The sequence below is a fragment of the Schistocerca cancellata genome, chromosome 9 (assembly GCF_023864275.1).
Source record: "Schistocerca cancellata isolate TAMUIC-IGC-003103 chromosome 9, iqSchCanc2.1, whole genome shotgun sequence".
NCBI classification, from domain to species: domain Eukaryota; kingdom Metazoa; phylum Arthropoda; class Insecta; order Orthoptera; family Acrididae; genus Schistocerca; species Schistocerca cancellata.
In genome coordinates, this window is record NC_064634.1 from 193,272,648 (window position 1) to 193,286,875 (window position 14,228).

General features: G+C 39.0%; 1 protein-coding gene across 1 annotated transcript in view; it reads right to left on the reverse strand.

Moving 5' to 3' along the window:
- The window catches only part of LOC126100535 (GPI transamidase component PIG-S), a 49,389-nt gene extending 42,055 nt beyond the window's left edge, over positions 1-7,334 (reverse strand). The window contains exons 1-3 of the mRNA XM_049911152.1: positions 7,060-7,334; positions 6,742-6,972; positions 6,461-6,667 (exon numbers count right to left, since the gene is read on the reverse strand). Of these exons, the coding sequence (XP_049767109.1) occupies positions 6,461-6,667; positions 6,742-6,972; positions 7,060-7,144 (523 nt within the window). The 5' untranslated portion in view covers positions 7,145-7,334. The remainder of the gene's footprint in view (positions 1-6,460; positions 6,668-6,741; positions 6,973-7,059) is intronic.
- Positions 7,335-14,228: the final 6,894 nt, after the last annotated feature.

Below are 14,228 nucleotides of genomic sequence, written 5' to 3' on the forward strand. Positions count from 1 at the left end.
ATAGATAATCAAAGACCTGACAAAGAACATGGTTCAGTCATTCCAGTTCTGGGTGGTGTTGGGTGACACGGGGGATACTCCTTTGTGGCTGGCTCTTGAGGGTGGTGGGAGGATGGAGGATGTGAGCGGAAATGGCACAGGAGATCTGTTTGCAGACTAGGTGTGGGGGATGGTGCCTGTCTGTGGAGGCCTTGGTGAGACCCTCAGTACACTGAGCACGGAAGTTTTCATCAGTGGAGTTACACTGGCCCCAGGTGGCCAAGCTGTATGGGAGGGATTTTTGGTGTGAAAGGGATGAGACCCGTCAAAATTGAGGTACTGTTGGTGGTTAGTAGGTTTACTGAAAATATTCTAAATAATTATACAATTTCTTTTTGTACTGATTAGTTACCAGGATTAACCATCTGTGTATCTCCATAACAAAAAAACAAAATTCTGAAAATCACCAACTGTTCCATTATGTGTATTTTCAGCTACCAGAGAGATATTATCTCTAGTCACTCTAACTATCCAAGAATTTGTTAAGTTTGGTATTTCTCCCACCCAATGGCCCAATCTAAACTACTGGCAGTGTTTTTTCATGGTAATTAGTAGGCACAATTGGGAAAGTAGAAGTTAATTCAGACAGAGCCCATATACCTAAGCAAGTCTAATACAAGTAGTTTTGTGGCAGTTACCCCAAAAGGTGCAACAAACTTTTAGATAGACTAGTTTCAGATGTAGGTTTCTATCAACCTTGAGGTTGAGAAAGTTAAGCCAAGAGATTTCTGTTTTGTGTGTTATCCAATACTCCACAATTGTACTGAATTGTTGCCACTAAAGCATGTCCACAGCTTACCACCCATCTTTCTCTCTCTCTCTCTCTCTCCCTCCCTAACAATTAGATGTAAGACTGATCGTGCTGACTAGTACAGGCTAAAGTCCAGAACAATGGCAGTGCCAGACAGGTCGCTTTTCCTGTAAGGTACTTAGATTAACGTGTCAGTTTTATGCAGCCAATGGGAGAATCATTTTACGTAATCAATGAAAGACAAGAAAATAGGAGATGTATTTTGGGCACAAAAATTGAAATCAATTCATATTATTTTAGAATATTCATGTTTGGGTTGAGTGATGAAAAGTTGCCTTAAAACTGACAGCAACCTGGCAACAATTTTATCTTTGCTATGTTTTTTAGAACAATGGTTGTGGTGACATACTGAGCTGCACTGAAGCCTCAGATCCATGTTAGGTTGGGAGGAGATAGTTTGGTGCAAGTTGTTGAAGTCAACTAATGTCATACAAAAAGATTATTTTTGGGATGGGTGTTACTGGGAAAGACTGATCAGTACTGAAATCCCAGGTCTGTGTTTGGTTGGGAAGTGAGGGCCTGGTTACAATGTGTCAAAGTAAATGAATGTGATGCAATGTGAAGTAGCTCAGCTGCAGTTAATGAAGATAAGAGCAGTGATTGCAGAGGCACTTTGTGATAGGAGATTACATACATGTCACATTATTTTTCATACTCATTTCAGCTGTAAATCTTGTGTCAAAAAATTATTTCTACTGTTATGGCAAATATCTTGCAACTTTTTAGATATCAACCAATCCCTCCCCCCTTTTTTTAAATTGCAGATTACTCAGTTATAACTACATCAGGATCTGACACAACTACTTCGCCTTTTTTTATCATTACTATTCTCTCATTATACACTTACAACTCTCTGCTGTCAGAACTCTTTGCTATCTTCCTGGCCTAGTGGGTAAAGCTCACCACATCGATGGCATTCGATTAGCTACATGTAATTCCTGGGTCGTGACAAATGGCGAGCACCTCAGCGAGCTCAGTCTTTGTTGGCCAAGTATAAGTTTGGTGAACCTGGTGTTCCTGATCTGGGAATTGGTGGGTGCCATAAACCTCTTTAACCATGAACTCTGGACATGCTTTATTGACAACTGCATGAAACATTGTGTGTCACAGGAAATGGGGATCTCGGCTTAATAACTCTGTTCACTAGGATGGTACAAATCCCTATAGAAGCAAGGCCATTAATCTCTTGGTGAGTTGCACACTGATGTGATGAACGATATGAAACAATTGTTAGTGGGCAACGACTGCGGAACCTGCCAGACCTCAGCTGTACAAGGCTTACCTTGGCACATGGAGCTCTGCCAGGATAGACTCCTCTTACCCTAGCTGCTTGTGTGATTCCAGTGAAGTCCATTAATTCTTTAAAAACTCTCCCAATGATTCAAGTGGGCTACTGATCACTTGTACCCAACCCAAGAAGCAAACTTGTGGTGTAGCTTTCCTGAGGTTTGGAAATGGAAGCGGTGACATTGAAGCACCCACTAAGTCCCTCTGTCCGCAGCTCGTGGTCTCACGGTAGCGTTCTCACTTCCCGAGCACGGGGTCCTGGGTTCGATTCCCAGCAGGTTGAGGGATTTTCACCTGCCTCAAGATGACTGGGTGTTGTTGTGTTGTCTTCATCATCATCATTCATCCCCATTACGATCAGAGGAAGGCAATGGCAAACCACCTACACTGGGACCTAGCCTAGTACAGCGGTGCACGTCTCTCCCATTGTCCCCTATGCTCTGTCAAGGAGTATGGCACTTCATCATCATCAAGTCCCTCTAGCTCATTTCCAACAGCCTTGCACACCCCACCAAAATACTAAGGGAAAGAGAGGAATGAAAACTTCACGAACAGGTAATGGACATACCAAAGCAGAATTTAAGGGGCTTCAGAAACCACATGGATTAGGAACTAGACTCATGTGTACATGCCTTCAAGAAACACATAAGGTTTTTGACATCCTTGCGCTGTACAAATATCACTTGCACAGAAATGGTCTAAGTAGCAAAAGGGCTAAGAAGGGGACAATGTTCATCGCTGACACACTTTACTCCTTACCTTGCACCCTAATCACATTACAAGCAGTTGCTGTTACAGAACTTTATGTCTTTCCATGTTAACAGGTACTATGGCAAAGAAAGGATTTCACCTGGCAGCATAAACAATGTGCGGAATTGCCTGCATGACAAGTACAGTGAGTGAAATGGCTGTCATCTTTTGTCATCATCATTGTTGTTGTTAATGGTTCAAACAAAACCGACATCTGCCACAACGACAGTCACACACTCGATATCATCGCTTGCAAGTGATCTTGGGAATTATCCAATTAACTAACATGTGTGCAACCTTAGAACGTCTTTACAGAAATCTACCAAAAGCAACAAAATTGTTAGGTAAATACCGGCAAGCAAAACAGCATTTGACAGATCTAGGTATGTCTCATACAGATACACAGAGCCAATTTTGTAGTAAAGCACCACCCAGAATACTGATGAATCCCAAGACTTCCCAAGTACAACTAACTGTTCATTCAAATCTACATTTTTGAGAACAAACATTTTAACATTTTAAATAAATGAATTACATACAGATGAAGCCAAACAGGATGACACTACTAGTTGTTCCATTGTTTTCCAGATTGTGACCTCAGAATCTGACTGCCCACGAATTTACTGTATTTCAACTTGCCATTTTTTGTTGTGACCTTCAATCTGAAGACTGGTTTGATGCAGCTCTTCATGCTACTCTATCCTGTGTAAGCCTCTTCATCTCCGAATAACTACTGCAACCTACATCTTTCTGAATCTACTTACTGTGTTCATCTATTTGTCTCCCTCTATGATTTTTATCCCCCACATGTCCCTCTAATAATAAATTGGTGATCCCTTGATGTCATAGAATGTTTCCAATCAACTGATGCCTTATTTGTTGTGCCACAAATTTCTTGATTCCAAGTGCTTGATCCACCTATTCTTCAACATTTTCCTGTAATACCACATTTTGAAAGCATCTATTCTCTTCTTATCTAAACTGTTCATCGTCCATGTTTCACTTCCATACGTGGCTACAATCCAGATAAATACCTTCAGAAAAGACTTCCTAACACTTAAATCTATATTTGGTACTAACAAATTCATTTTCTTCAGAAACACTTTTCTCACCATTGCCAATCTAAATTTTATATCGTCTCTACTTCGACCATCATCAGTTATTTTGTTGCCCATGCAGCAAAACTCATATACTACTTTAAGTGCCTTGTTTTCTAATCAATTACCTCAGCATTGCCTGATTTAATTCGACTATGTTCCATTGTCATCATTTTGCTTTTGTTAATGTTCATCTTATATCCTCTTTCCAAGATGCTGTCCATTCCATTCAACATTCAACTGCTCTTCCAAGTCCTTTGCTGTCTCTGACAGAATTACAATATCACTGGCAAACCTCAAGGTTTTTATTCCTTGAAATGGTTCAAATGGCTCTAAGCACTATGGGACTTAACATCTGAGGTCATCAGTCCCCTAGACTTAGAACTACTTAAACCTAACTTAACCCAAGGACATCACACACATCCATGCCCGAGGCAGGATTTGAACCTGCAACCGTAGCAGCAGCGCAGCGCCTAGAACCACTCGGCCACAGTGGCCAGTATTTATTTCTTCTCCCTGGACTTTAATCCCTACTCCAAATTTCTCTTTTGTTTCCTTTACTGTTTTCTCAACATACAGACTGAATAACATCAGGGATAGGCTACAACCCTGTCCCACTCCCTTCTAAACCACTGCTTCCCTTTCATGCCCCTCAACTCATATCTGCATTCTGGTTTCTATACAAGTTGTAAATAGCCTCTCTCTCCCAGAATTTTACCTCTGCTACAATCAGAATTTGGACTATTCAGTCAACACTGTCAAAAGCTTTCTTCAGTGTTGCCTTGCTTGATCCTACATTTCTCCAGAATCCAAATCCATCTTCCCCGAGGTCAACTTCTACCAGTTTTCCCAGTCTTCGGTAAAGAATTTGAGTAAGTATTTTGCAGCCATGAGCAATTAAACTGATAGTTAAACCGATTGCTGTGGAATTGTAACTACTACATTCTTCTTGAAGTCTGATGGTATTTTAACAGTCTCGTACATCTCGTACACCAGTCGGAGTAGTTTTGTCTAGATCTTTCAGAACTTGTTAAATTCTTCTCGCAGGACCATATCTCCCATCTCATCTTCAGCTATGTTCACCTCTCTTTCTTTTCAAGTTCATCTCCCTTGTACAGACTATATATACTCCTGCCACCTTTCAGATTTTTTTCTTTGCTTAGGACTGGTTTATCATCTGGGCTCTTCATATTCATACAACTGCTTGTCTTTTCCCCAAAGGCCTCTTACATTTTCCTATAAGCAGTACCTATCATCCCACTAATGAAATATGATTCTAAATCCTCACTTAGGACATCAAACATGCTGACTTGGAACAGGAGAGGCACCACAGGACATTTCAATTTCCACTGTCTACACTTTTACAAATAAATTTATAAAATTTTGTCAGGATGACAAGGAAGTTTTCGAACTTTCACTGCAATGCGTGTGAATCCTGAATCCTTCCTGGTGATGCTGACAATGTTTTATGAATTTATTTGTAAAAGTATAGACACTGGAAATTAAAATGTCCTGTGATGCCTCTCCTGCTCCAAGTCGGTCTGTTTGACGTCCTACCCCCCTTAAGACAAAGATGTTGCATTTTGCAATCCTTGTGCCACAGTAATTAGGGTGATGAGGAATGTTTAATACAAGTCATCAGCTTTGGTCAGTGACAATGTTGATGGCTGCTGCCATGCCACCTTTTGGTGCACATATTCACAGTTTTGTTGTTAGCTGGCAATGCTAACAAATGTGAAAGCAAAAAAAATTGGAAGTCATTACTCATGGACCTGCAGCTTCGCCAGATGAGTAGATTAGGTCAGAAGTTGACAATTTGGTTGTGAGTTGGTGAAACCAATGACTGAGATACTAAAAAAACTGTTATGATGACAGAAAGAGCTGTAGCTTAGCCCATTTGAAAAAATCACCAATAAAATTATAGTCACCATGTTGTTTACAGTGTGTATAGCATGTTTCCTATGTTACTTGTCAAAGCTGACAACTCGTATCCAACATTCCTCGATAACCTACTAGCTAATTATAATTCTTGACATTTTCCCTATTTCATATTATGACACAAATTTAGAAGATAAGTTTATCTGCAGACCTGCTCTCAATTTCAAGTGATGGTAAGGTGGATGTGACACGGGTTTTAAGATTTTGTGTGCACAAAGTGTGGTTGCTCATTCATTTACTATGTAACTGATCACCCAACCATCATTTCTGAACTTCCTGTTCCACAGCTCTTCTTTCTTGTAATCATATTTTATTGATAATATTTTACGCATAAAAATAGTACATTTTAATATTAAGAATGTAATAAACATTATGCATGGGGCTCCCCTAGGCATTTTTAAACATGTTAAGGATGTAAACATTAGGCTTCCCTACCTGTCAACCACTTCTGGTATTGTTATTAAATTAGAGCAGTGTGTTCTCTATTGTAGTAGTTGTCCTATTAGTCTATAAAATAAAATAACAAATAGGTCCTTACTTGCATCAGTGCTGAAATAGATGCTCCGTCTCTGCCCAACCAAAATTTGGTCTGGGCTGAATCTTGACAGCCCAGGTATCTCAAGTAACTTTATTTCCCCGGGACGTAAGCGACTCATTGATGACAATTCGAGATCTGTGATACTTTTCATACTACCCAAAAGAGCTTTATCTGCATCCACCCAAGTAAAGTTGATGTTGTAGATCTCTACAAAATGAAATACAGGTAAGAATTTGCTCACTAACGTGTTTAAGATATTATGTAAACTTTTATCTACTCACCTGACGTTCTAAACAGTTTATTCAACTCCCTGATGAAATCTTCTCCTCTGCTTTTATCAAGAGTGCTAACAATCGCATTAACATGGAACGAAAGCTTCAAATCGTTAAGCGACGAAATTTCTGTGTACGGTAGGGATTCTCTGTGTACTTCAGTTGTCTTCCACCACAACGGAAATCCAACAACAATTAACATGAAGAAAAATGACAAAGCCGAGTACACCCTGTAAATAGCTAAAACATTGACACTTTCAGTGCTAAAATTCAATTAGTTTTAATGGAGATCAAGCATTGCAATGTTTTTGCATGCCAATATCTTACCGTCATTGTCCTTCTTCTCACTAATTTGGGTGTTTTGGGAGGGTCCTCCGCGGCTTGTTTCGCCTTCCATGCTCGAGACAGTCATAATAATTCAAAAGGGAAGCACTTGACACACTTTAATTTGATGTTGCCCTTAAAAAATATAAACATAACACTGCCATCACCGTTGGCTACTTATTTTCCAACACTTCACAACATTCTATATCTTTCGCAGCTCGCTCAGTTTGTAACCATTACGTTTACTGTTTGCACTTTGTTTATTTACTAACAAAGTTGTTATAATAGTGAAGCTCGGCGCCAAAGAACTACGTTTACCAAAGAGACTCTGTCCAGTTAACACAAAAACAAAAACATATTATATATTTTAAATTGTTATTTTTTTTACCTTCACTTGTGATCGATCCTTTGTATTTTCGGATGATTCGGTCTCTTTGAAAACTTCTGTTTATACTTTATAGTAGTGATGGGCTAAACTGCGATTTTCCGATATCAGTGATTTCTGTGAATGCTACTTTTCAGTATCTGTTATTCTTAACTGTGATTTGTCGCAGTTAAGGAACATAGGTCGTGTATCCCTCCGCCACTGCTACTTCTGCGATTTCTGCTACTTCCGCGATTTCTGCGATTTCTGTGACTTCTGCTACTTCTGCGATTTCTGTGACTTCTGCTACTTCTGCGATTTCTATGATTCCTGCGATTTCTGCGACTTACCACCGTATGAAAAAGTTACATCTGTCAACACAGAAAATTGCATCTCAACAAAACTGTCATTGGCAAGTATGTTTTACGTTTTTTCTTCCGTTGGCTTTAATTTTGTATTAAAGAAACAACTGTGAAAATATTAATAGTGTAATTAATATGTAAGTAGCCGTACAGTACCGTAATAGTTCATATTTAGAAAATGAATTCTAACATATTGTTATGTTCACAGGTACCTGAACTACATTTCAGTCACTCAGTAAAGTGATAACTCAAAATATCATTGTCAACAGATCTGAAGAAATTGCCACTGCGCCTTTAGACCGTTTTCGTCAGACGAGAGGTTAGTTTCTAAGCGTTTCGATGGACTTAATTACTTCAGTGAGATCGTTCTTGCAAATGTGATATTCATTATAGCAAATATTAGCAATCTACTCTGTCAGTTATATTGCTAGTAATTAATGACAGCTAAAATTGTTTAATAATCCTTGTGTTTTTGCAGACACAGTTCTGACTCTGATTACTGGTTGCTGTACGTATCTATCCACATCAAGGCTGTTTTTGAGAGAGACTCGTGAAGATTCAAGACAGCTGTTAGACGATTTGCAGTTTAAAAGTGAAATAATTGTGAAATAAGTGTGTGAATGATTAAACTGTGTTTTATTGAAGTTGTTGTGCGATTTTAAAGGAATACTAAATGTCAAATACAGTGAGTGAATAATAAAAATCTCATTTTCCACATGTTTAAGCCGTCCTATACCCATAATTTTCCGCCACTTACTTATTGGTAAACACTTGTTGGAGAGTGACATGCCGCCCCCCCCCCCCCCTTTCTCCACAACCTTGGTGTGACACTGACCTGTAACATATCCCGAAGCCTACAATATGCATTTTGAGGCTGTTGATATAAAAGTGGGAAGTACAGATCTTCCAGTTAAATCAGGAATATCTTAAGTGCATTACTTGAAAGTAACACAGGAAAAGCTTACTTATGTAGGTGGTAGTAGTGTCGGCAAAAAGTTCTTGTGTGTGAAGTTGCCATGTAGAACACCAGGTGTAAAACTTTTCTCCCGAGTCTTGAACTGTGTCGGAACAAAAGTAAGGCATTCATATGACTGTTTTCATTTCTCTACACTTACACATATGTCTGAGTTCTGCTGTGTTAACATTGCAAAGTCCTGTAGGCATGTGGAGTATTAACCAAAACTGTCATATTGGAAGCAGAATCAAACACATTTGTTACGTTACTTGATATTTTCAGGAGAAAAAGGCAATGTCGCTTCTTATTAATATAATACATTCAGAGTCACAGCAGTATTTGACCAACCATAACTGATGCTGAATGTGTCGTCATATAATATGAAGGGCTTATTTCAATAGTGGTACAAGTCCATTACCTCCACTTTTCTGTCTATAATGCTTCTGAAATTAGTGATCCAAACAAACATAAATAAAGGTTCATCTCTAGCAAGAAGCCATATGCTTGAATATTTCTGGTATCTCAAATGCAGATTTGTCAGCGCTCATTTAACTTTACGACTCTGTATCTCAAAATGAACAAAAATGGACTTGTACCACTATTGAAATAAGCCCTTCATATGCACACACAGCACATTGATCTCGTGAGGCGTAGTATGAACTTTGCTCAACAGATGGCAGTGCTAACTGCGCTTTTTAGTTGCTACTTGCGACTCTTAGTTGCGATTTGTCACAGAAATCGCAGTTTGACTCGGTAGCGAATAGCGTAGTATGAACTTTGCTCAACAGATGGCAGTGCTAACTGCGCTTTTTAGTTGCTACTTGCGACTCTTAGTTGCGACTTGTCACGGAAATCGCAGTTGGACTCTAGTGTATCGCAGAGATGGACGTAGTACGAACTTTAGCCAACAGATGGCACTGTTAACCGCGCTTTCTAGTTGCTACTTGCGACTCTTAGTTGCGACTTGTCACGGAAATCGCAGTTAGACTCGATACCGTATCGCAGAGATGGAGGTAGTACGAACTTTGGCCAACAGATGCCACTGTTAACCGCGCTTTTTAGTTGCTACTTGCGACTCTTAGTTGCGACTTGTCACTGAAATCGCAGAAAGCAGTGCTAAATTCGACCAATAGATGGCTCACGTCTTTGAATATGAAATACTAATGGAACTGCTAACTGTGACTGAAATCGCAGTTAGATTCTGTAAAGTTGCTACTGTGATATCTGTGACTTCTCAGTCACTGTGATTTCTAACAGATACGCGATTTCCTGCCCACCACTACTTTATAGGCTTCGATACCAATTACCACAATGCTGTCTGCCGAGGAGGTCATGACTGAGTGCACTCTGCACTGTTGTTGACAAAACAATAGAAAGATAGAAGGCTAAATGTCTAGATCAAAAATGGGAATACGATCTTTATTTGAGATGCGAAAATTAACGGAAATTAAGAAATGCTATGAAACGGCAGAAATACGTACAACTGAAATACTAACATTACATTGAAAATGTCGTTGACACTTCTATGAAATAAATTGAAAGTGTGTCGAATTTACGACGTTTTGTTACTTTCGAAAGTATGTTGACATTTGGTTTATGTTTGGGTTCATAGTATAGTCTAGTATGTAGAGGAACTCCGGCTCAAATTTATAAGTAGAGCCGACCACGCACTTGATACTGTAATAGATATGTAGTATGTACGCAGTAGAACAGTTCATAACGAGAGGGAACCACCACCGAATACAGTCGCTTTAAATAAACTCCTACAGAAACAGAGATTAATCCATAACAGGTGTAAAACACAGCGTGGGGCTATAGATAAATTAGTTGCTGAATGAAACGCGTTTGGCTGTCAAGAGAGCTATGCGTGATGACCACCATAGCAGAATATTGTCAAATGACATTTCACAAAATCCAAATAAATTATGGCCGTATGTTAAGGCTGTTACTGGCACCAAAGTCGGTGTCCAGCCCATAGCAAAGTAAAAGCTGAAATGCCGAACTCAGTTTTAAAATGTTCCTTTACAAAGGAAAACCCAGGAGAACTGCCCCAATTTAATCCCCGTACCACTGAAAATATGAATGAAATAAGTATTATTGTCAGTTGTGTTGAGAAACAGCTGAAATCGTTAAAACTGAACAAAGCACCAGGCTACGATGGAATTCCTGTCAGATTCTATAATGAATTTGCAGCTAAGTTAGCCCCTCATCTCACTATAATTTATCATAGATCTCTCAAACAAAATACCGCACCCAGTTTTTGGAAAAAGGTACAGGTCACACCCATCTACAAGAAGGATACCGGTAGCAGAAGTGATCCAGGAAGCAAAAATCTGCCGTCCAATATCTTTGACATTGATTTGTTATAGAAATTTATAACATATTCTGTGCTCAAACATAATGAGGTATCTCAAAAGGAATGACCTCCTCAATGACGACCAGCACGATTTTGAAAATATTGATTATGTGGAACCTAACTCGCACTTTTCTCACATAACATACTGAGAGATTTGGCTCAAGGCAGTCAGGTAGATACATTGTTTATTGAATTCCAAAACGCTTTTGACTCAGCACCATACCTGTACTTATTGTCAAAAGTATGATCAAGTGAAATGTATAATTTGATTGATGATTCTTTGGTAGGGATGACACACCATGTGATCTTCCATGGGGAGTCATCGTCAGACGTAGAAGTAACTTTGGGTGTGCCCCAGAGAAGTGTGTTGGGCCCTTGCTGTTTGTGTTGTATATTAATCACACTGCAGAAAATATTAAGGGTAAAATAAAGCCTTTTGCAAGTGATGCAGTTATCTATAGTTAAGTACTATCTGAGAGAAGCTGCATAAATATTCAGTCAAGTCTTGATAAGATTTCAATGTGGTACAGAGATTGGCAACTTGCTCTAAATGTCCAGAAATGTAAAATTGTGCACTTCACACACACACACACACACACACACACACACACACAACACACACACACACACACACACACACACACACACACACACACACACCCAAAAAGAAGGATGTAATATCCTATGACTATAATATCAACAAGTCACTGGTGGACTCAGCCAATCCCACAAACATCTGCGTGTAACACTTTGTAAGGATATGAAATGGAATGATCACATAGTTCAGTCATGGGTAAAGCAGATGGTAGACTTCGCTTTTTGGTAGAATACTGAGGAAGTGCAATCAGTCTACTAAACAGACTGCTTACAAATCACTCATGCGACCCATCCTAGATTACTGCTTAAGTGTACAGGACCCGTACCATACAGGACTAACAGAGGATATTGCATATATGGTCGCAGGTTGGTTTAATCCATAGGAGGGTGTCACAGAGACACTGAAGAAACTGAAATTGCAGGCTCTTGAAGACAGATGTATACTATCCTGAGAAAGTCTATCAACAAAGTTTCAAGAACCGGCTACAAATGATTACTCTAGGGATACACAAAAACCCTCTACATATAAGTCACACAGGGATTGTGAGGACAAGGTTAAAATGATGACAGCACAGACAAAGACATTCAATCAATTATTCTTCCATGTTCCAAATGAGAATGGAAGGGAAAGAAACCCTAACAACTGGTACAATGAAATATACCCTCTGTCAGGCTCCTCACGGTGATTTGCAGAGTATAGATGTAGATGTAGACAGCGTTCTGCAACAGATAAATGTTGATGTTTCAAGCAAGTAGTTTCAAATGATTAGTGTGTGTTCAAAGGTATATTATACCAATCTCTTGTTGCCCATATGGGTATATATCATAACAGTTTTACTTATATGCGAGTGTCAGTCTGTAGCGGATCGTATAGGTAAATTTCCAACAATCAAGATTTGTGATGAAGCAATGAGATGGTATACTTACAAATGACAATCAAACAATGTACAGATTCTTTCAAACCATTACCACAATGATGGAGTACTACCATACTTATGACTTTTTACTGTTGTCATTCACCTCCATTCCCAAATAGCACTTGGGAGGAACGAATGTCTGGAAACCTCTGATGAAGCAGGAAATTCTCCCATTTTCCCATTGTCGTCTCTTCGCTAGAAGTATGTGGATGGATGTAGTACAGTATGCTGCTTGACTCTTTAATTTAGAAGATATGCTACAGTGTATTTGCTTCTTGGAATGGTACCTGTCCCTCATTATTGAAGTAATTAATAAATACTTCCCAGCATTTGCTTCCATCTTCAATTCGTTCTCTTGTTGTGGTTTTTGCCAGAGGAACAAGGGAGTTAATTGATGCGAGAAATGTATGGCTTCCTCTCTGCCAACACTGGAGTCTCTCATCCATGCTTTGTATCTCTTTACTAAGTAATTGTGCAATTAACAGCGCACATGTAGAATGCTGTCCACAGCTTCAAAATTTGCAGTCGTTATTTGGTGCATCTCAATGTGAGTATGCCAAAAGCTTCACTCGAGACAACATGTAATTAAAAATTTGTTTGTCCATTACATTTTTAAGGGAAAATTGTTTCATGATATGTCTGTTTAGTGCAAATGCACTGTCCCTGACCAACACGTACGAAACATTTTTATCACTGTTTAACAGTGGAGGTGTAGTTGTTAGGTTCAATGTTCCTGATACCAGCTTCCTATAGAAATTTGTCTAGTATAGTATATGTCACTGACCATGTACTCAATGGAATAGGCTTTGGCTCATATGTGTGATATCGATATACTTAATTACATACACCAGTACAGACATTTTGCCATACATTTTTAATTTTAACATATGTTCACAAACTCATCAAAAACTTCTGTTATAACATAAAAAGGATTTTTGGCCAGTCAGCTATACATTTTCTTTTAAATTACTTACAAGACATGGATTATGCAGAGAGTGGTAATTTGTTAAAGATTGTTAGGGAGCTAACTGGGGAAGCTTATTTAAAACAGGCATTGATTCCCAGTCAGTTTTGTTATAGCACATGTTGTGAAATGTCCCACACTAAGGACACTCCAACAAGAACACATGAATATCCAAAACAAAACTCTTTTTATTCATACATTTCAGTTCTGAATGTTTGAGACACAAATTGATAAGTAAAGGCTTATCACTGCATAAAAAACAAATAAGTTGAAAATGGAGTTACAAAAGTTCCTCTTCTGGAAATTTGAAATGAAACAAAATGGTCTCTTAAAATTATTGCAGTTAATTAATTCTTGGATCACTATGTTAAATAAGAATCACTGTGAACAGAAGTGGTGTTTGTTTGAACAGGTGGGGTGGTGACTCTGTTCTTGAGGGTTTAGGAAAGAAGAGAGGAATGGTGAGCTGTATGTGGTGCAGTATGGCCCTGTACGAAGCAAGGAAAAGATTCAGGGCATCATCAAGAAGGGGTTGCAACAAAATTTGGACATTTGTATCGTAAAAGTGCAGACAAATTGGTCCGCTATGACATTAGAGGCTGGATGGAAAGGTTCAGTGTGGATTAAAGTGATGCCATTGGTTGTGCAAAAGGGCAT